The sequence below is a fragment of the Sprattus sprattus genome (assembly GCF_963457725.1).
Source record: "Sprattus sprattus genome assembly, chromosome: 1".
Taxonomy (NCBI): domain Eukaryota; kingdom Metazoa; phylum Chordata; class Actinopteri; order Clupeiformes; family Clupeidae; genus Sprattus; species Sprattus sprattus.
Genome location: NC_137920.1, coordinates 47,178,299 through 47,199,231, shown reverse-complemented (window position 1 = coordinate 47,199,231; position 20,933 = coordinate 47,178,299). Strand labels below are relative to the sequence as shown.

General features: G+C 41.8%; 1 protein-coding gene across 1 annotated transcript; it reads right to left on the bottom strand.

The window, feature by feature from the left end:
- Positions 1-350: 350 nt before the first annotated feature.
- On the bottom strand, positions 351-19,899 carry LOC308361364 (sodium- and chloride-dependent GABA transporter 2-like; the record flags this gene model as incomplete). The annotated part of the gene is made up of 14 exons (XM_080833701.1): positions 351-473; positions 908-1,078; positions 1,652-1,752; positions 8,093-8,195; positions 8,730-8,867; positions 9,078-9,190; positions 9,409-9,533; positions 15,066-15,169; positions 15,269-15,403; positions 17,406-17,538; positions 17,862-17,940; positions 18,273-18,413; positions 18,582-18,716; positions 19,728-19,899. The coding sequence occupies 14 exons, from the start codon at positions 19,897-19,899 to the stop codon at positions 351-353; spliced, it is 1,773 nt and encodes a 590-aa protein (XP_080689827.1).
- Positions 19,900-20,933: the final 1,034 nt, after the last annotated feature.

The following is a 20,933-nucleotide window of genomic DNA, read 5'->3' as shown; positions in this document are numbered from 1 at the left end:
TCACTATTGAACCAGGTATTGACAACACTGTTGCAATTTGACCAAACTATAATGTGGACTGGTGACCTGCCTAGGCACAATAATGTTGGTTATCTAGCCTAGCTCAGAAAATATGAAGCCTAGGATACTACAAATATGAAGCCTAGGATATATACCCCCCCCCCCCCCCCCCCCCCCCCCGAGAGCTGATGAGTCTTGTTTATATGACCCTGATGTATCACAGATCCACATCCAATAGATTGGTTACTTCTGCCAGATCTACTTATTCCTCAGATGGTCATTGCCAGAATCCCATCCCATAGTCAATGTTCCAATAGTAAAAAGAGTCCTGAAAAAAGTTTTCAAACGCCTCATCTCATCATATAGTCCACTGCGGAAACACCATTGGATGAAACAGTTAGGTGAAGGGTGGCTGTTTTGTATTGGTGATTCAGAGGGAGATCATCGATTGGACGACATAAATGGAGAAACCGCTGGAGATAAGAAAGGAGAAAAAAGAGAATTGTAGAGAAAGGAGAGAGTTGTTTGTAACATGATAGAGCACTAATACAATCTGTTGTTTGTAATTTGTTATACGTTTACATATTTACATATTAATAATACTATAAGGAAATTCAACTTCTAAAGGATCTAAAGGATTTTTTGACAAAGCTTGAAGTGTATAAGAAAGACATGAGACAGAAGGAATATTTCATGTCATATTTCATATCTTATGCTAGGTATTATCACGGGTAGGAGGGTGGTTGGTGTCAAACTAGTTCATCAAGCCCTCATCATAGGCTGTGCCTATGGCTGTTGGTAATAGCCTGGCCTGCTGTTTAATTGGTCATAGTGCTGTGATTACATTTGCTTAAAAATTTAAATGGCAACTATCTTAAAATAACAACGTAGAAAATGCTGAAATTACCTCTTTCAGGGAGCCTTTGCCCAGAGACATTTTGTAGATGATCCAGAGGGGGATGAGAGAAAGGGAAATGGTGGCTAAGAACCATCCGATGACGTTGGCCCAGAAGGGGTACACGTATGTGTTGCTGAACTTCAGAGGAGAGTACTTCACAATGGAAAAAATCAACGTGCTCTGCGAACAAGAGGAAGGTCGAGGGAGTTAATGGAGTTGGGGAAACATGTAATCATCAGAAAATGACAAATGATCTGCTGCCTGTGTCTGTTCATGTATTGGCTTTAACCAACAACAACAGCACTCATTCAGCTTTCCCTAGGTGCACCCAGCCAAAAAAGCTATACTGTCTGAGGGAACACACAAATGGAAGCCAAGTTGCTGGGGATTCTTTTCCAGACTCCAGTAAATCATTAAGAGGAATGTGTGCAATGTGTCCATACCTACAGATGCTATACATCACTGACCCTGCCATGATCCTTTCACCCTAGCAACCACAGCAGTGGTCTGGAATGTTAAAGTGGAGATAGACTGACCCTTACCATAAACACAGCAGTGGAGATAGACTGACCCTTACCATAGACTCAGATGTGGAGATAGACTGACCCTAACCATACACTCAGATGTGGAGATAGACTTACCCTTACCATACACACAGCTGCGGAGATAGACTTACCCTTACCATACACTCAGATGTGGTGATAGACTGACCCTTACCATACACACAGCAGCGGAGATAGAATGACCCCTTACCAAACACACAGCAGGGGTGATGAAGAGCCAGCAGTACTTCATCACAGGTGCTGGTCTGTACCCGATCATGTCCGTTATGTTGCCATAGAAACGTTCAGCACCTGTTTGAAAAAAAAGGTTAAAAAGGTTCAAATGTTAGAGCTGTCCCAATACGACTATGTAATAGCAATAGTATCATTGGATATTGATGCTGTTGTTCACAATCCTGTATTTCCGTTTACTTTGACAATTTACTTAACCATATTTCCCTTCACGATACTTTGACTGTGCGTATTGTGATTCAATTATTTATTTATGTGTTGTATTATGATATTGTAATAGTTTCGTGATATCGTGATGTAGCATTGTCTGGGAATTCCCTGCCCCTTCACTGCATTCCATTTGCTCAGTTTAGTCTGGCCAACTACTCATTAGCGATCCACTTCACTCACGTAATTGGACACGCCTTTAACCAATCAGACCAACGATACTATACAACGATCGGTAATAAAGCAAACACATATTTTTTCTGTATGAATTGTTCCAGGGCAAGTTTCTGTTCTGTTTTCAAAGAAAACTTGCCTTATCGAAGTTTTGCGGTGCTTCGGCGGCCACCATGTCCAATGTTTAAAAACTCTCCGTGCAGTAGATTTTGTAACATAGCCGTGGTAAGTTTAAATCCGCCAATGGCGCGCCAGGTAGCCAAAAGCCAGTTTGTGATTGGCTCCAAGGATTCTGGAAATCTTGAAATGAACGGCTATCCGAAGTTGACCAGACCTAGCCTGGATACCAGCCTGAACTCCGCCCACAAAATTTTTGGTCCGGGAGATTCAGTCTGGAGTCGAGCTAGTTGGGAGGGTTTAAACGGCCCCGAAAAGGGATCTGACCATTCAAATTGTAAGGGCGGGCTTTATACGTTGATGGACAGACATAGATAGATTACCGGTATACATCGAACAAAGATGGCGCCGTCTCGGGAGCTTAGTGGGACATATTTGATATGATTTAAGGTATCTACACGACTTTTTTTATGTCTACATTGACTCGGTTAGTTGTGTATACGCAACACCAATGTTGCCTAGGATTGTAGGTCTTAACTTATGCACTCTAGACCATTATTGAAAGGTTATGCTAACAGCGTAGACAAAAAGAACATTAGAACTAATGGTAGCTTCTAGCCTTGAGTGCTAATTAAGTAACGTCTCAACAGATATTGACAGCGCATTCATTTTGAAAGAGGAACAGAGAAACGCGATCAAGGCATTTGTCGATTGAAAAGATGTTTTTGCCGTCCTTCCTACGAGATCAGGTAAAAGTTTAATCTATCAGATGGTAATAATACTACGTTGCTCTGATTGGTTCTAGGTATCCAATTCAGCGAAGAGGAATTTTCTTTCCTGGTTCGTTGAAACACGCCCCATAATCACAGCCCAGTGGTCCGGTCTCAGACTCATATTCTGACTAGAATTATGAGTATGACATCGTCAGGCTAGACCAGACCCACTGCAGAGGCAAAATCAATTTGGCCGGAAGAAGTGGGGCGGGACTTCCCAGACTAGATGTAGCATGATGTATTTTATACAGTTTGTATCATGATCAGTGGCGAAGCCACCGGGGTGGCAAGGGGTGGCAGCTGCCACCCTCATTTTTTTGCTTGCCACCCCACTTGCCACCCAGGTTGTCAGAAGTGTTTCTTATAATATACTATTCATTTATTGAATGGTATTATATTTTTGCTACTTAAGCTGTTGATCTCTTTGGCAACTTGTTCTAAAATATTTAAGTTCCCCCTCCCCTGTAAAATGGTTGAGTCCATGAGTTCGCTTTGCTCCGTGCAACTTGCCCGCTACATTCAAGTGAAGGAAAGAACCATTTTGAAAGCATTTGAGAAGCTAAAAACAAACTTGAGACAAGCCTTCTGTAGGCTTGCAGTGATAACAGAATCTACAGTACAGCTGAATCGTGAATCAAGAAAATGTGATGGGTGGTCATATGTGGTAGACAGTTCCGTTGTAATTTCAATCGTTTATTTATTGCTAGCTTGCAAAAATCGGTAGCATACAGTAGCTAGCTCGCTAACCAACGTCTTTAGTAGGCTACAGTAAAGTGGACTGACAGAAAATGTTATTGCAGTTTTTATTTTCATTACGTATCATTAAGAAATCAGATTTTAGATACCACTAACCGTTTTGTCACGTATAAATTATGTTGTATGTGATAACCCAATACATACAGAACAAGCCATTAGAAATGAAATTGGCCATTTAGAAATACATTTGTCATTATGAAGGGAAATATGTCATGAACGTTTTGCTGCTGAATATGTTAATATATGTATTATGTACAGTGTTTTAAGTCTTATTAAAAAAGACAAATATTCGTTCTGGCTTTTTGAAACAATATCTAGACTCTTGGCAAGACATTACTGTTGTCTGTTTTCACTATCTGGAATTGTATAAATAATATAGACACCAGGCATGTGTGTGTGATATTAGAGTAGAAAAAACCCGCACTGTTAAGCTTTTCTCATAGCTATTCTATTTAGACCATCTATTCAAAGACGCGTTTTGACATCGTCAGTGTGACAAAACGCGTCTGTGAATAAACCGGTCTAAATGAAATAGCAATGAGAAAAGCTTGCGAGTGCGGTTTTTTTCTACTGTAAGTAAACAATCTTTTACTCGAACCCAAAAACGCCTTTATTTTGGATGTAGAGCGCGCCTATCCCTACAAAAAAATGTGTTTGTGATATGCCACCCTTGAATTTCAACTTGTCACCCCATGTAAAATGTTCTAGAATCGCCACTGATCATGATGTGTATTTTATCGGTGGGATTGGTGACTTGTAATAGGATAGGTGATGATTCCTCTTTACATGACCCCCCTTGTTTGAACCAGGTTAAAATGCGCATTTATGAATGTGAAATGGGAGATTTTCCTTTCCACTGTCATCAGGCTTTTAGCTAGGATTTTTTTTAGGGGGGGTCCATTTTGTCATTTAACCCAACGCGGTGGAGCGCGCGCGCCGCAGGCGCAAGTATCGTAGGGGGGTCTGGGGGCATCCCCCCCGTCAAATTTTTTATTCCTAACTGTCTGAAACGCTATTTTACTGCATTTTGAGGTGCACATTTTGTGGAATTCAGGTAATATTTTTTGGTGTGTCTGTTGCAGTATTGTTGCTTAATTGTCACATGATGTACATCAGTGTAGGCCTACCACACAAACTGAAAATCATACCAACACAGAAGAAATTCAAGCCAGAACTGCCATGTACATCTTGTATGTATACATGCAGGGGGCTACTGGTCAGTTGATAGTCACATAGTGTAAGACTTGGCTGACCCAAATAAGAAGTTTACATTTTTTTTTTTTTTTTTTTACTTTTTATGAATATCTTAGTCCTAGAGTCTTCCTTGACTAGTGATTACATATTCAATTTAGTTAATCTTTCATATATTTTGTGCAAGACACTTAGCAGTTATAAGCTATGTTTTTATGTTTTTTTATATGCTAATATAGGGTGACCAGATTTGAGTTTGTGGAAAAGATGACACTTCGTCGGGGAACCTGCCCCCTCCCCCGCGACGGAGTTTTGACATATTATTGCCGTGCCTGGACAACATGAATGTACTGTTTTTACTTCATATGCATTTACTGTAGTTAATGCAATACCTTATTTCAACTGAAACTCCTCATCGTGTTGCTTCACTATATTTACATCATGTACTTACAGTTCATACATGTGTAAATAGTGTTACAAATCACGGATGCGTAATATGGCTTTTTATTGCTCTACACGAAACGCAACACAATTTCAAAATGGCACGGGGTTTATGCCCTGTTACAAGTTATCTCGAACAGACTGTGTTCCGTCACACACCTGTGTAAATGCAGTCCCAACACAGAACAACGACATGCAATTAGTACAGTAAGGAACATTGTTGAGCTCTGTGCATTACAAACAGAAAGTATGCGCCCGCAGCACGGCATTATGGGGCGACTATGCCGGTGTTGTACCCGATTCAGCCCCCCCCGTCAGAATATGCCCCCTCTTGACGCACCACTCGCTTGATCGGAAAGGAAAGCAGTTCGCCTAAACAAACGCAGGGAAAAATACTATACTACGATTTCATTATTTGTGAAAGAGATGGAAAAGAAGAACACAAGTGATTACAGTCTTTAGAACTGTTCTAAAGAGTACAAACAACCGATGTTTTTCTTCCAAAAACCTCGGATAATAGCGAACGCAAAAGAACACCTTTTTGTTCTGTGGAAATATATAGCCTACCCCAGCCATGACTACAAAATGAATTCATGTAATTTTGAATGAGCAAGTTGAATGAATTTGACACGGTGTTTCACAAGACTAAATAACGAAATGCAGTTTAGTATCTAACAGGAAGTGCAAATAAGCAGAAAGTGCAGAATATGTGCATATGAATGGCAGTGGTATACATAATGAGATAGTATAAGATACAGTATGATATACAGAACTCTGCTTACTCATACTAGTCCCATGTCTGTACTCTGAAAAGCATTTGATGATCGGATCAACAGAATTCTTTTAAAGGGGGGGGGGGGGGGGTGCATATCACGACAGGCATATTTTCACACCAGTCAGAATAAGCCCCCCCTGCTCAATTCTACTAGGAAGGTGGCACATGCATGAAACTCACTCTGCTTACTCATACTAGTCCCATGTCTGTACTCTGAAAAGCATTTGATGATCGGATCAACAGAATTCTTTTAAAGGGGGGGGGGGGTGCATATCACGACAGGCCTATTTTCACACCAGTCAGAATAAGCACACGATCATCAAATGCTTTTCAGAGTACAGACATGGGACTAGTATGAGTAAGCACAGTGAGTTTCATGCATGTGACACCTTCCTAGTAGAATTGAACAGGGGGGGGGGGGGGGCTTATTCTGACTGGTGTGAAAATAGGCCTGTCTTGATATGCACCCCCCCCCCCCCCCCCCCCCTTTAAAAGAATTCTGTTGATCTGATCATCAAATGCTTTTCAGAGTACAGACATGGGACTAGTATGAGTAAGCAGAGTGAGTTTCATGCATGTGCCACCTTCCTAGTAGAATTGAGCAGGGGGGGGCTTATTCTGACTGGCCTGTCGTGATATGCACCCCCCCCCATCAAATGCTTTCCAGAGTACAGACATTCATTAATTTTGTAGTCATGGCTGGGGTAGGCTATATATTTCCACAGAACAAAAAGGTGTTCTTTTGCGTTCGCTATTATCCGAGGTTTTTGGAAGAAAAACATCGGTTGTTTGTACTCTTTAGAACAGTTCTAAAGACTGTAATCACTTGTGTTCTTCTCTTCCATCTCTTTCACAAATAATGAAATCGTAGTATAGTATTTTTCCATGCGTTTATTTAGGCGAACTGCTTTCCTTTCCGATCAAGCGAGTGGTGCGTCAAGGGGATGCATAGAAAAACATTGGTTGTTTGTACTCTTTAGAACAGTTCTAAAGACTGTAATCACTTGTGTTCTTCTCTTCCATCTCTTTCACAAATAATGAAATCGTAGTATAGTATTTTTCCCTGCGTTTGTTTAGGCGAACTGCTTTCCTTTCCGATCAAGCGAGTGGTGCGTCAAGAGGGGGCATATTCTGACGGGGGGGGCTGAATCTGGTACAACACCGGCACGTTACAATAGGCTATGTATTTACTGAATTAAAATAATTTCAGCTTGTCCCATGTCCATGTGTTTACGTGCTGTTCTGAAGTCACGTTGGTAGGATTTGGGTATAAATTAGGTTAGGATTAGGTTTACCTGAACTAGCGGGGAAAAAAATTCAACCCGCGTCAACACTTCAAAAGTAGCCCGCGGGAAAACTGCGGACCTGGCAACACTGCCGTTAACGTTAACGTTAACGTTCACGCATTAGACGTGTCTGTTTAGTGCTACGTGAACTATCTGTTCATTTCAATCTGCTATTATTTTCTTTTGTGATAGAAATATTATTACCGGAAAAACTCAGGGCGTCTGTAGGGCGTCTGCCTTAAAGTAGTGCGTCCAATGTTTTATTATTTTAGAACAGTGCGTCTGAAAGACGCTCGGACGCATGGAGTTGTTTTTGGGTGGAGGTGGGTTGTTCCACCTTGACACAGTGTTTATTTTTGCATGTCACTGAAGAAATACAATTGAATAGAATTGAAAGCCCATGCTATAAAAGGTTTAAACATGTGTGCTATGTACATATTCTTCCCTTGCATGGCAGTAGATGGTAGTAGTAACTGGTAGTTCACCAGTTTACTGTTTACTGGAAACCACCATTACTAACCGGATGAAAGACAGTAGCAATTCAAGCCGTTGGAGACAACCACTAAAAGATCCAGTTGGATGGATGGATGAATGAAATAGGTGCAGAAGAACAGTGTTTGAGTTGGCCCAGAGTTCTAAGGTAGACCCTCTAGTGTGAGTGGGAGTAGGGCTGAACTGACCGTAGACCCAGGCTATGCTGAAACACTGGCAGAGTGACAGGATGAGAAGGGTAATTCCGCTGCACACGTGATGGTCCATCAGCTGTAGAATGTACATTCCCCCCTACCAAACACCCAACAGACAGGAACTCAGAAATCGAAACACAACACCACACTATAAACGCACAACGTACACAAGTTTACCAGACAGTTATTACCACTAGACAATGATTGGTTTGGAGTGATGCCTTTTATGCTGGCTTCCTATAACACCTTTAAAATTAAACAGTTCTTTAAACAGAGATAAAAAATGATTGATTGCCATTACACAGTGGTCCTTAAATAGGAACAGGTCCACCAGGTGACTATCTCATGAATCTGATTGAGAGAAAGCCAAGTGTGTGAAAAGCTGCCATCAAAGCAGAAGGTGGCTAAGTACTTTGAAGAATCTAAAATATAAAATATACTCTGATTTGTTTAATTACCACTTGTTTTGTTTACTACACCATTCCATATGTGTTCTTTCATAGTATTGATGTATTCAGTATTAATTTACAAGGTAGAATATAATAAAAATAAAGAAAATAAATGAGAAGGTGTATCCAAACTGCATGTGTGCATATTTGTAATACATACATAACACCAGCTCTTCCCTAACCTGTGTCACAAAGCTGAGACCGAACAGAAAAGCTCCGGTGCAGATGGCCAGCAGGAGCAGCTCCCGTCTGAAGCCCTGGCGGAGTGTCGAGGGAAACATATCCACTAGTGACGTCATCAGGCAGTCCAGGCCTACAAACTACAACAAGGGCATGACAGAGACCTGTGTATTAGAACCAAGGGAAGGGTCTATCTATCTATCATATACTGTATATAACCTAGGTTAGCACCTGTCTATCTATTATATATATATAACCTAGGTTAGCACATGCATTGCATTGAGGTTAGGGAAGTGTCAACAGAGGTTCAGAGACCAATAAATGAAGTTGTAGGGAAGGGAGAGTTGTACCTGGCTGTCCAACCCTAAGAGGATGATCATGATGAAGAAACAAGCTGACCACATCTGTGGCACAGGCATCATGGCCACTGCCCTTGGGTACACAATGAATGCCAGTCCAGGACCTGGAACACAAACATAACAGAAAGCTCAAAATGAAAGATACACAAGACAAAAATAGTCACTACAAAGTGAGGCTGATATTTAGTATGGGTAAGTTAGGTTTGTTTCTACTAATCTCCATTGATTAAGGAGTTGGTTTCAATAAAGTGCCTTGAGACGATATTCAGTGTAAATGGCACTGCATAAATCAAATTGAATTGAAATGAGTTTGTGCACTCACCAGAATCCACCACGTCTGCGATGTCCACACCTTGCTCATGGGTCATGTACCCCAGTATGGAGAAAATGGCAAAGCCGGAGATGAAACTGGTGCCACTGTTCAGCAGACACAACACGAACGAGTCCCTGAAACAAACATCACTTAAATGTCCACAGTGTCCTCTGTGTGTGAACCATGTTCCACCTATCATCACTTTAATGTCCACAGTGTCCTCTGTGTGGACCATCATCACTTTAATGTCCACAGTATTGTCTGTGTGGACCATCATCACTTTAATGTCCACAGTGTTGTCTGTGTGGACCATCATCACTTTAATGTCCACAGTGTTGTCTGTGTGGACCATCATCACTTTAATGTCCACAGTGTTGTTTGTGTGGAGCACAGTGGCGATTTTAGAAAATTGTACATGGGGTGGCAGCAGGGTGGCAAGTTGAAATTCAAGGGTGGCATATCACAAACACATTTTTTTGTAGGGAAAGGCGCGCTCTACATACAAAATAAAGGCGTTTTTGGGTGCGAGTAAAAGATTGTTTACTTAGGCCCTACAGTAGAAAAAAACCGCACTCGCAAGCTTTTCTCATTGCTATTTCATTTAGACCCGTTTATTCACAGACGCGTTTTGTCACACTGACGATGTCTTAGGCCAAAACGCGTCTTTGAATAGATGGTCTAAATAGAATAGCTATGAGAAAAGCTTAAGAGTGCTGGGTTTTTCTACTCTAATATCACACACACACATGCCTGGTGTCAATATGTATTTATTTATACAATTCCAGATTGTGAAAACAGACAACAGTAATGTCTTGCCAAGAGTCTAGATATTGTTACAAAAAGCCAGAACAAATATTTGTCTTTTTTAATAAGACTTAAAACACTGTCAGATACTACATATATTTACATATTCAGCAGCAAAACGTTCATGACATATTTCCCTTCATAATGACAAATGTGTTTCTAAATGGCCAATTTCATTTCTAATGGCTTGTTCTGTATGTATTAGGTTATCACATACAAAATAATTTATACGTGACAAAACGGTTAGTGGTATCTCAAATCTGATTTCTTAATGATACGTAATGAAAATAAAAACTGCAATAACATTTTCTGTCAGTCCACTTTACTGTAGCCTACTAAAGACGTTAGTAAGACGTTGGTTAGCTAAGCTAGCTAACAGTGGTAACTTCAAGGTTAGCTAGCGCAAGCAAGCTGTATAGCGAGCTAGCTACTGTATGCTACCGATTTTTGCAAGCTAGCAATAAATAAACGATTGAAACTAGAATGCGTTTCGTGAACGAACTGCGAGAGTGTGCTTGCTCTGTTTTTCTCTCATGTTTGCTTGTTTATTGTGAAAGGGTTTAGTGTGTTCGTTGGCATAAAAAGTTAGTCTTCTCTTATAAGCCTAGTTAGTACATCTGATTAGAGCTAGCAACCATGAATTGCAGATTAAGGGGTCCCCTATCAGTGTTCATTTTGGCAGCTATTTTAGATTCAGTCTTAAGACAAAAATGCATATTAGTTTTAGTCACATTTAGTCATAATTATCCTTCTTAGTTTCAGTCTAGTTTTCGAAAACTGAGCACACTACAATAGCTACGCTGTGTCCAGGTACATCCTCAAACGTTTTTCAGGTAACCTAATGGTTCAAGGTCTCTCATGAATCATTACTCCCAGGACACGGGTTAATGTTAACTCACGCTATCGGTCCTCTCCAACCACATTAGCAACAAAATAAACTGGTGAGCTAACAAGGTAACCATTCTTTCAGTATAAGCTACTTTTGCATATCTACAACGTATAGGTATTACAGCTGCTTAACACAGCTAGGATAGCTAACGTTACCGTTGTAGGAATACAAGCCTTAACCCACTATATCAATCCACACAACTAAATTCATGAATTACTTTAAAGGTTTACTTCAAAACTTGAATTAAGGAAAAGTATCCCCTGTTACGGCTAGCTGAAACTGCCAGTGGATACTCCCATGGATGGGAGACGTTAGCTGCTACGGCTAACACCATCAGTTTCCATTAAAATTTCAGTCAGTACACTGAAAATGCTGCCATTCAACTCACCTTAACGAAGTGGAAATACGGTAGCTAGGTTAGAAACTGTAGTTACTCTTATTCTTTTTCAAAGTTGAATTGAGAGGGACTGAGAGACGAGGTTCCTTGAATTTGGCGCAGGTGTCAGTGAAGCACAGCTGCAAGCCAGTTTAATGACCCTATTATGATGTCATCATGGCAGAGCGCTCTGCCATGCAAGTCTAAGGGGGAAAAAGGTGATGAAAAAAGAGGGATAAAAAAGGAGTGACAAGGAGTACCGCCACGAAAAGTCATAGCAACCTGCACCGGATCGGGCCGGACGTTTTGGTGTTTGAATGGCGTCTCTAGCTCAATCGGGCGAGGAGTAGTTAGCTGCAAGAAAAACGGGGAGAATAAATAAAGAAAACTTGACGATAACAATTGATAGTTTTCAGTGACGTCACTACAATTGTTAGCTGACGGGCAAAAAGAACAGCGAAACAGTGGAAAACTTCGAGCAGTGCCTACTCAAATACGATTGCCATCAACCACAGACCATACCACTATAGCCAGACAGAAATATTCAGAAGGGAAAACAAATTAGGAACTGGGATTACATTTACTGCAGGTGTCCTGACATTTTTATTTCGTTAACCTCCCTAAAGTCGCTGTCTGAGCTCCAGTGTGGAGATATTTACATCTATCTAATAGAAAATCCGTCCCCATACACATCTCAAACACTGAAAGCCTACAAAAGCACAGATAGTTAATTCATTTTCAGAAGTGGTTGGGTTCACAACGATGTCGTCTGGAAGGTGAAAACTAAAAACCATCTTCATAATCAGAGCAAAGATGAGTACCATTTAATAGCTAGGTACCAGCTAGCGAGGTACGAGGTACCTGCTGTAAGCTAGCAGCCGTTAGCCTACCCAACGATGTTGTTTATTATTTGACCCAATTCTCTGGGTTAAACAAGCACGAAAACCTTCTCTAGCGAATGACAACTTAAATGATCTTCCCATATATTTTCTACTGACATTGTAGTATTACTAGTTGAATGACAAAATACACTACCTAGCCTACTTGCTTGGTTACTTAGGTAGATCAGCAGCTGGGTAATCCAATTTGAATCGTGTTCATGCTTTGTTTCTTGTCTTCATTACTTGATTTATTCCCATTTTAGGCAGTTATTCTGATAAATTAGGCGACCAGAACAGGGTGACTGCTTTTATTTCCAGCTCCAAAAGTAAGGCTACTTTACTGTGCTTCCAAGAAAAGTTTACCAAGAAGGACGTGTCTACTACCTCGTTTCCACCCCGGCCCCGGTGGAAACGAGATATACGTACAATCAGCTGGCAGCCACGGCGAAATAAACATTTTTTTTTAATCAGCTGGCAGGAGCGGTAGCGGGTTTTAAATGCGATAAAAAATAAATCCGGGCTTGTCTGCTCGCCGATTTAAACAGCCAACCAAGCAACAACTGCCTGGCATTTTACTAACTTATATTAAAAGAGCTTGAAAGGTGGGTGGTTCCTATTCATAGATCCCAAGTTACGTCACTATGTCTAAGCGCCGCCATCTTTGTGACCGAAAGTCTAGCTGAGCGCCATTCACAACATAGACACAGTCGGTCCAAACCCACAGAAAGTTAAAAATGCCCGGCATATGTTGTGCTGATGGATGCGACACCAGTCGCGAAAATAACCCAAATAAACAATATAATTGTATACCAAAAGATTTAGATCGGCGAAATAAATGGTTAGCTATAAATGGTTGGCTGCAAATTAGAAGAGACAAGTAGCAGCAGCTAACTCCCGATTGTACAATCCACACTTTGTATTTTCCTGCACCACTATCCATGGAGATGTTGATTTTGTGTTCAGAGCCTGGGAGTGACTGACATGTTAAGTGAAATGCAGCACGTTACTACAATCGTGAACAATTGCTGTGCCTTATCAGAGCTAAACCCTCCTGACTAAGCTAGTGTGCTAATAGTTAGCATGCTGCTAGCGAACTTTTCTAAAGACTTTAGCTACACCTAGTTAGCCCACATTGACACTCTTACCCACCACTAAAATAAATCGGTTGATAACCGCTGTTTGAGTAACGTACATGTCCTGTGATGAAATACATGTGTTGTCTCCAGATGCCATTTATTGCCACAATCGCTGTGCCTTATCAGAGCTAAACTCTCCTGGCTACGCTAGAGCGCTAATAGTTAGCGAACTGCTAACGAACTTTACTAAAGGCTGTAGCTACACCCACATTTGGCACTCTTCACCACCACTAAAATAAATCGGTTTATCGCTGTTTGAGTAACTTAGATGTTCTGTGATGACATACATGTGTTTTGCCTCCAGATGCCATTTATTGGTGTCGTTCACCCATCCTTGCAACTGCATATTGATATGCATCTGTACTCTTGAAAGCCTTCAGGCTATCTCCGGTGTATGGGGATGGCTTGTGTACAAGATACATGTATAAGTCGGGAACAGACAGTTGTGGCAGACGTTTTACAGACTTTAAGGGGCAAAATAAAGTTGACGGTAGTCAATGGATCGCAGCCAATAATCAATGTTTTTTCTAAATATCGCCGTTTTTCTGCCTCATTCAGATGTGCTATGTTCTTAGTCATGACTGTTCGCTAGCTAACTATGAAAGCTAACTTACTAAACACTGGAATTAGAAAATACTACTTTTAAAAAGTTTAAATTTGAAGAGCCTATCAATAGAAAACAATACAGTTAATATATAACCGATATTGTTATTATTATATGATTACTATATATTATTATGAAGGGCTTACAAGCTACTATTGGGTACAAAAACCGTATAATACAATAGGAATACTGGTTGAGTCGGTCACAAAGATGGCGGCAGGCTTCACGGAAGTGACGTCTTTGGGACCCATGAATTAACTCCCGTGTTAAACTGCTGTGGAACGTCTTTTTTGCCCGCCAGCTGGTCATTCTGACGTCAGCTGAAAACTATCAATACTGTGCTTCCCTTCGGGCAAGCACACTAATTACAACGGAACTGTCTACCACATATGACCACCCATCACATTTTCTTGATTCACGATTCAGCTGTACTGTAGATTCTTTTATCACTGCAAGCCTACAGAAGTCTTGTCTCAAGTTTGTTTTTAGCTTCTCAAATGCTTTCAAACTGGTTCTTTCCTTCACTTGAATGTAGCGGGCAAGTTGGGGCAACCACGCACGGAGCAAAGCGAACTCATGGACTCTACCATTTTACAGGGGAGGGGGAACTTAAAGATTTTAGAACAAGTTGCCAAAGAGATCAACAGCTTAAGTAGCAAAAATATAATACCATTCAATAAATTAATAGTATATTATAGGAAACACTTCTGACAACCTGGGTGGCAAGTGGGGTGGCAAGCAAAAAAATTTAGGGTGGCAGCTGCCACCCCGGTGGCTTCGCCACTGGTGGAGCATCATAACTTTAATGTCCACAGTGTTGTCTGTGTGGACCATCATCACTTTAATGTTCACAGTGTCATCTCTGTGGACCATGTTTCACCATGTCAAATCCAGACTAAGTCAGTGTTGATAACGGTAACCATGTAATGTTGTTGTTGATAACTCCATTCAAATATATTTGCCCTCCACCACCTACTTGTAGCAGTCGTTGTTGTAGGTGTTGTAGCTGCCCAGAGACGTGAGGAAGCCCAAGCTGATGGCGTAGGAGAAGAAGATCTGCGTGCCTGCATCCATCCAAACCTTAAGCCAGAAAATTACAATTGATTTAACCACAATACACATTACTCACTGTGTTATCTGCAAAACAGCTTGTTTCAGGATTTAGAAAAGGACCAAAACCTGTGGGTCGGCCAGGCGTGAGATGTCGGGGTAGAGGTAGTAGATGATGCCATTTATGGCGCCAGGGAGGGTGACGCCACGACACAACAGAGCCAGTAGGGTCACGTATGGGAATGTAGCCGTGAAGTACGCAGCCTGGCAAGGAAACTATGTTACTACAGAAACAGAGATCAGGTTGCTCATCCAAACAAATCAATCAATCACAATGCCCACTGTATTGTCAGTAGAATTGCTTGTCTGAAGATTTTAAAAAGGACATAAATATCTGGGTTGGACAGGTAGATGATCAATCAATCAGTTCATATTTTATATCATGATTGCTAGATGTTCTCCTATTTAGTGCTCTGGCATGCCAATTGGGACTTTCACTGTCAAGTTTGTGTGAACAGCTGTCCATTATTACATTTCTGCAGCAAAAGTGAAGGAAATGTTTTCTGATGTTAATCCTTAAATGGAAAACAATGCAAGACTACATGTTTTACAAACCAGGTCAAATATAGAAGAACCATTTAGAGAGGAGGCTGGAGCCCAGTTTTCCACTGTGCCATCACTCCACATCCACCAACAAGACCCAATGAAGGACTTTAGGCAGGTCAAAGGGAGGGGATGTGTGCTGTATGGTCAACTTGTCCTGGGCCACGGATGCCTGTGTCTTAACAAGGCACTGCTCCCCAGGTTCTGGAGCAGCTGACCTTTCCACCTCCCCAGAGAGTTAAGCTCAGTCCTCCTCGTGGCTGTTTCTATTCCCTCACACGCTGATCAATCCTCAGCCTCAGACAAACTGTACAGGATTATAAATGGAATGCAGAACTCATACCCAGAGATTGCGCTTATTGCTTTGGGAGACTTTACCAGAGCCAACATGAAGAAAGTTTTCCCCAAAATATTTCCCAACATATTACTTTTCCCACCAGAGACTGCTATAAACCTCTGCCCTGCCCTGCCCTGTCTGCTTTTGGAAAGGCAGACCACTGCTCCATCCTGCTGCTGCCTGCATGTAGGCAGAAGTTGAAACAGGGAAAAAAGGTTTGGAGGGTCATTTACAGATGGAACAAAGAGGCTGATGATGCCTCACAAATCTGCTTTGAGACAACTGACGCAGCCGATGGCAACATCAATACATTCACAGACTGACATAAGCTATATAAGTTAGTCTGTACCAAGCCCAACCACAAACCCTGGGTTAACCGGGAGGTCCGTGCTTAACTTTTTACTTTACAAAGCAGCCAGAAAAGACTTCCGGAAAGCCATAAGGGATGCCAAGAGGTGCAACAGGGACCGAGTAGAGTCCAAACACTACAGCCTCTAAGTTAGCTCATCTTGAGCTGGAGACCTCCATCTGCAGCTGGATATTTGACTTCCTGACAGGCAGATAGTGAGAATCAGCAGCCACACCTCACAGAGTGGAACTTGACTTGCAGCGTTCGAAGGAGTGGGGAGTAATCAAGCATTGCATGTTGAAAGACATGTGCACCCAGATGAAAAGCTCTGGGTTAAAAAATAACACTACCCTTTTTGGCTATTTCAAAAAGAAAACTCAACGTAAATCATTGAACATGGGGATGTACACATTGTGTAGGGCATAGAATAAAGCATAAGCCATAAGATTACCCTCCCGCCAATAATAAGCCTATGGTGAACTGACTGGCCAAATCTGCTTCTCACTCTCCCTCTCAGTCCAATTAAGTTCAAATAGACTTGCTTCATTTACATGACTATAAGAAACATTACCGCCAAAGAAAACAGATATAGAGATAAAAAAAGAAAACATGCATGTAATCTTAATATCTAGGTAGATATCCAACCTGCCAACCTACCTATCTCCCTTAAAAACAAAGAAAAAAGAAAGATAAGCCCCAGGCAGACTTAACCTCTCTATAATGTTTTGTAATGTCATGTTATTTTTGTTTTGAAAGGTCAGGCTGATTCAGTGCCAAGGTATGCCGGGCCAGGAACAGGTCAAAGAGACACAGTTATTGTCTGTCATACATACTCGTAAATCCTGTATGACAGGCTTTTGTGTCCAAGGGCCCTTGATTTCAGTCCATGCTCATTCTCTCACTGTTGTGCAGTTTGATTTATAATCTGCACTTATAAATATTACTTTTGAAAAGGTCAAATGTTGTGAAACTCTCACCTTCCCTGTAGACTTAATTCCCTTCCACACACAGAAGTAACATATCACCCAGCACAGCAGGAGACACAGGGCCAGCTGGTAATGCACATTCCCCAGGTCCTCTATTCCATTAGATATGTGTAATACCCTGTTCCTGAAAGAGCAGAGAGGGGGGTGATGGAATGAGAGAGGTCGGGGGCGGCAGAAAAAGAGGGAGACAGAGGGGGACACAGAGAGAGAGAGATACAGGAAGGGGGGAGAGGGAGAGGGAGAGGGAGAGGGAGAGGGAGAGGGAGAGGGAGAGGGAGAGGGAGAAGGAGAAGGAGAAGGAGAAGGAGAAGGAGAAGGAGAAGGAGAGGGAGAGGGAGACATTGAGGGCGAGAAGCAAAGTAAACAATCAAGAAAAACTGAGTGAACAACGGATAGAGGAACATTTCATTCTATTTTGAACCAGTTTCAGAGTGTGGAGCCACTTACTGCCAGAACTCCACCACTGGCAGCGTCCCGTTGACTCTGGCTGTGCTGTTTGAGAACTTAGTGTAGGGCATGCAGGAGTCTGAGCAGAGAAACATCGCATGCCATTAGGACACCCTACTTTTACTAGACAGAGACCCTGAACATTTTAGCCATTTCTTATGGGAATATGAGATTTTAGTATAATCTGAAAAGGATGACATTGACAACAGATTCATGAAAAGTTTTAAAACTACAGATAAATGGGTGTTGTGGTTTCAGGTAAATTGCATAATTTAATATATTGTTAAATTTAATTCTCATCTTATGAATATCAATACATTTTCAGGCATTTAAGGTATAGAACTTTGGTTTCCAACGTAAAGGACATCAACATTATTTTTATACATAAAAAATCTTGCAAGTTGCTCTGACCGGTGTTCCAGATGTTGCCACAGTTGACCCAGGGTAGTTCTGCACTGAAGGAGGAGAAGAGGTAGAAGAATGCCCACGCAAGGATCACAATGTAAGAGGTGGCACTGAAGCAGATGATCAGATGACTGGCATAGCCCACTCCTAGGAGGAAAGAAAACAATAATGCCTGTGAATATTTTGCCAAAAGGCATAGGGGCTAAAACATTTATATTTTATACATTTATATCTGATATATCTGTTGTTCTTTTTTCCACTTTCTTTCTTTCTTTTTATGGCCACATTGCATCATAAACGAATATTGTCTCTCACCTTGAAATAGTGGGCAGATCTTGCGCCAGCATGTGATCCCTCCCTGACTGGTGTACTGGCCCAGAGCCGTCTCCATGAAGAAGAGAGGAATTCCACAGGTGAACAGGAACAGCAGGTAAGGGATGAAGAACACTCCTGAGGAGGAAGAAAGGACATATGGACAGAATGATTATCAGTACTCCCACATGAACATGATGTAACATGTGTAATGAAATTTAAGCAAATATCATGAAATACGCTACACATGGGGAGTGAGAGGGAGGGGTGGGTCGACACCAAGTGTCTGTCTGGGGGACTGGGGGCCACTGGCCAGTCATAAATATGCAAGAAATGCAGATCGTAGACCTATTTTCAGTTTATTTTAAATTTCTGCTCTATTATATGTAGCACCATTCTAATGCTACTTCCCAAGCCTGAGTATTGAGTTGGGTTATCAACACAGGAATTGGACAATTGCTTGGAAAATGCAAAGAACACAATTTGTCAATGAAATAAAAACACAGAAATGCACTTAAGCTAAATGAAGTACCAGATACTGTAAATGTGGCCGATTTAATAACAAAAATTCAAACAACAAATGTTCAAACTAAATGGTTAACTTACTTTATATGGCGGCGTGTACTTAACATGGGTTATAAAAAAAAGTTTAGGAATGCTGCTTTATTTTATTTCACATAATCTTCACATTACTGATGACACGATGATAATGTCTTCTTATTAGTACTGCAACTGTTTCCCCCCACAGTAAAAACTTGACCGGGCAGGTACAGTTACACACAGACCCAGACTGCACATGGCTAGCCAAAAACAAAAAGAAGATAGAGGCAGCGGATCACTCCAGCAGCCCCAGCCATCCTGAAGGCAGCTCCAAAAGCACTCACCGCCCTCATTTTATACAGGTAAGGAAACCTCCACACACTGACCTCCTCCATTTTATAGCACAGGTAAGGACACCTCCACACACTCACCTCCTCCATTTTATAGCCAGGTAGGGAAACCTCCACACACTCACCCACCCATTTCTATAGCACAGGTAAGGAAACCTCCACACACTCACCTCCTCCATTTTATAGCCAGGTAGGGAAACCTCCACACACTCACCCACTCATTTTTATAGCACAGGTAAAGAAACCTCAACACACTCACCTCCTCCGTTTTTATAGCACAGGTAAGGAAACCTCCACACATTGCCCGGCCCAATAATAGCTCCCATGACGGTTAAGATGTATTCTGTTTTGCTTCCCCAGTTGCCTCTGACGTTCATCCTTGCTTGTTTATCTCTTTCAGGAATGACATCTGCTTTGCTTTTGCTGGTCATGGTGATAGTGGACACTTGGCAAGGCTGAGTGTGCAGTCGTTGAGATGTTTCTGTTGTGAAAGAACATGTGGATGGTGGTTTATAAGCTAGGCAGCCCATGGGAGAGAGGGTTGGAGGTGGAGTAAGGGAGGAGGGATGAAGGGATGGAGGTGGGGTCAGGGAGGAGGGATGGAGGTGGGGTAAGGGAGGAGGGATGAAGGGATGGAGGTGGGGTCAGGGAGGTACACAAGGAAAAGTTTTGGTCCTCCCAAACAAAAGGTCTTTCACATAAGTTAATGGGTGCTTGAGTCACTTAAACATCACTGTGTTCAAAGTAAATACAGTACTTGTTGTCCCTTTCCTCAGTATTTTAAAACAGGGAATGAGATAAAGATGTTGAAAAAGAAGATATGAAAAGAGACAGACTTCTGGGGAGGGAGATAGTTTGGAGAGAGCTAGTGACCAGGTCAGATTAAACCCCATTGGGTTACTCGTAAACTGTGCTCATTGTCACATGTGTACAGTGCCCTTAGGGCAGGGGTGGGCAATTAATTTCCCCAAGGGGCCACAAGAGATAGTGGGACTGTTGTGGAGGGCCGGACCAATAGGCTGAACTCAATTCAGCATGAAAAATTAGCATGTTTTTGCAGTATTAAAGGTGTGCCCAGACGACCAATACACATGGCACACACACACACACGAGAGCAAGCTTGCAATGCATTCGTATAAGTATACAAATTAATAGGAATATCAATTTAACATATGATTCCTAATTTACCTTTGACCTCCGCGGGCCGGTCAGGGACAGCCAAGGGGCCGCAAATGGCCCTGGGCCACACTTTGCCCAGGTCTGCCTTAGGGGGACTTTAAAGCTTCTTAGAGCTAATAAGAGATAATCAGGTGCCTTGACACGTGACCCAGTAGGGAACTGATCACCCCAGGAATTCCCTGCCTCAGCCTCCTCACAAAACGAGTGAGACGGAGGACTCTGGTTGACTCAGGGCTCTGGTTGACTCAGCATTGCGATCTCAAGGACAAACTGTGAGAGTCTGAAA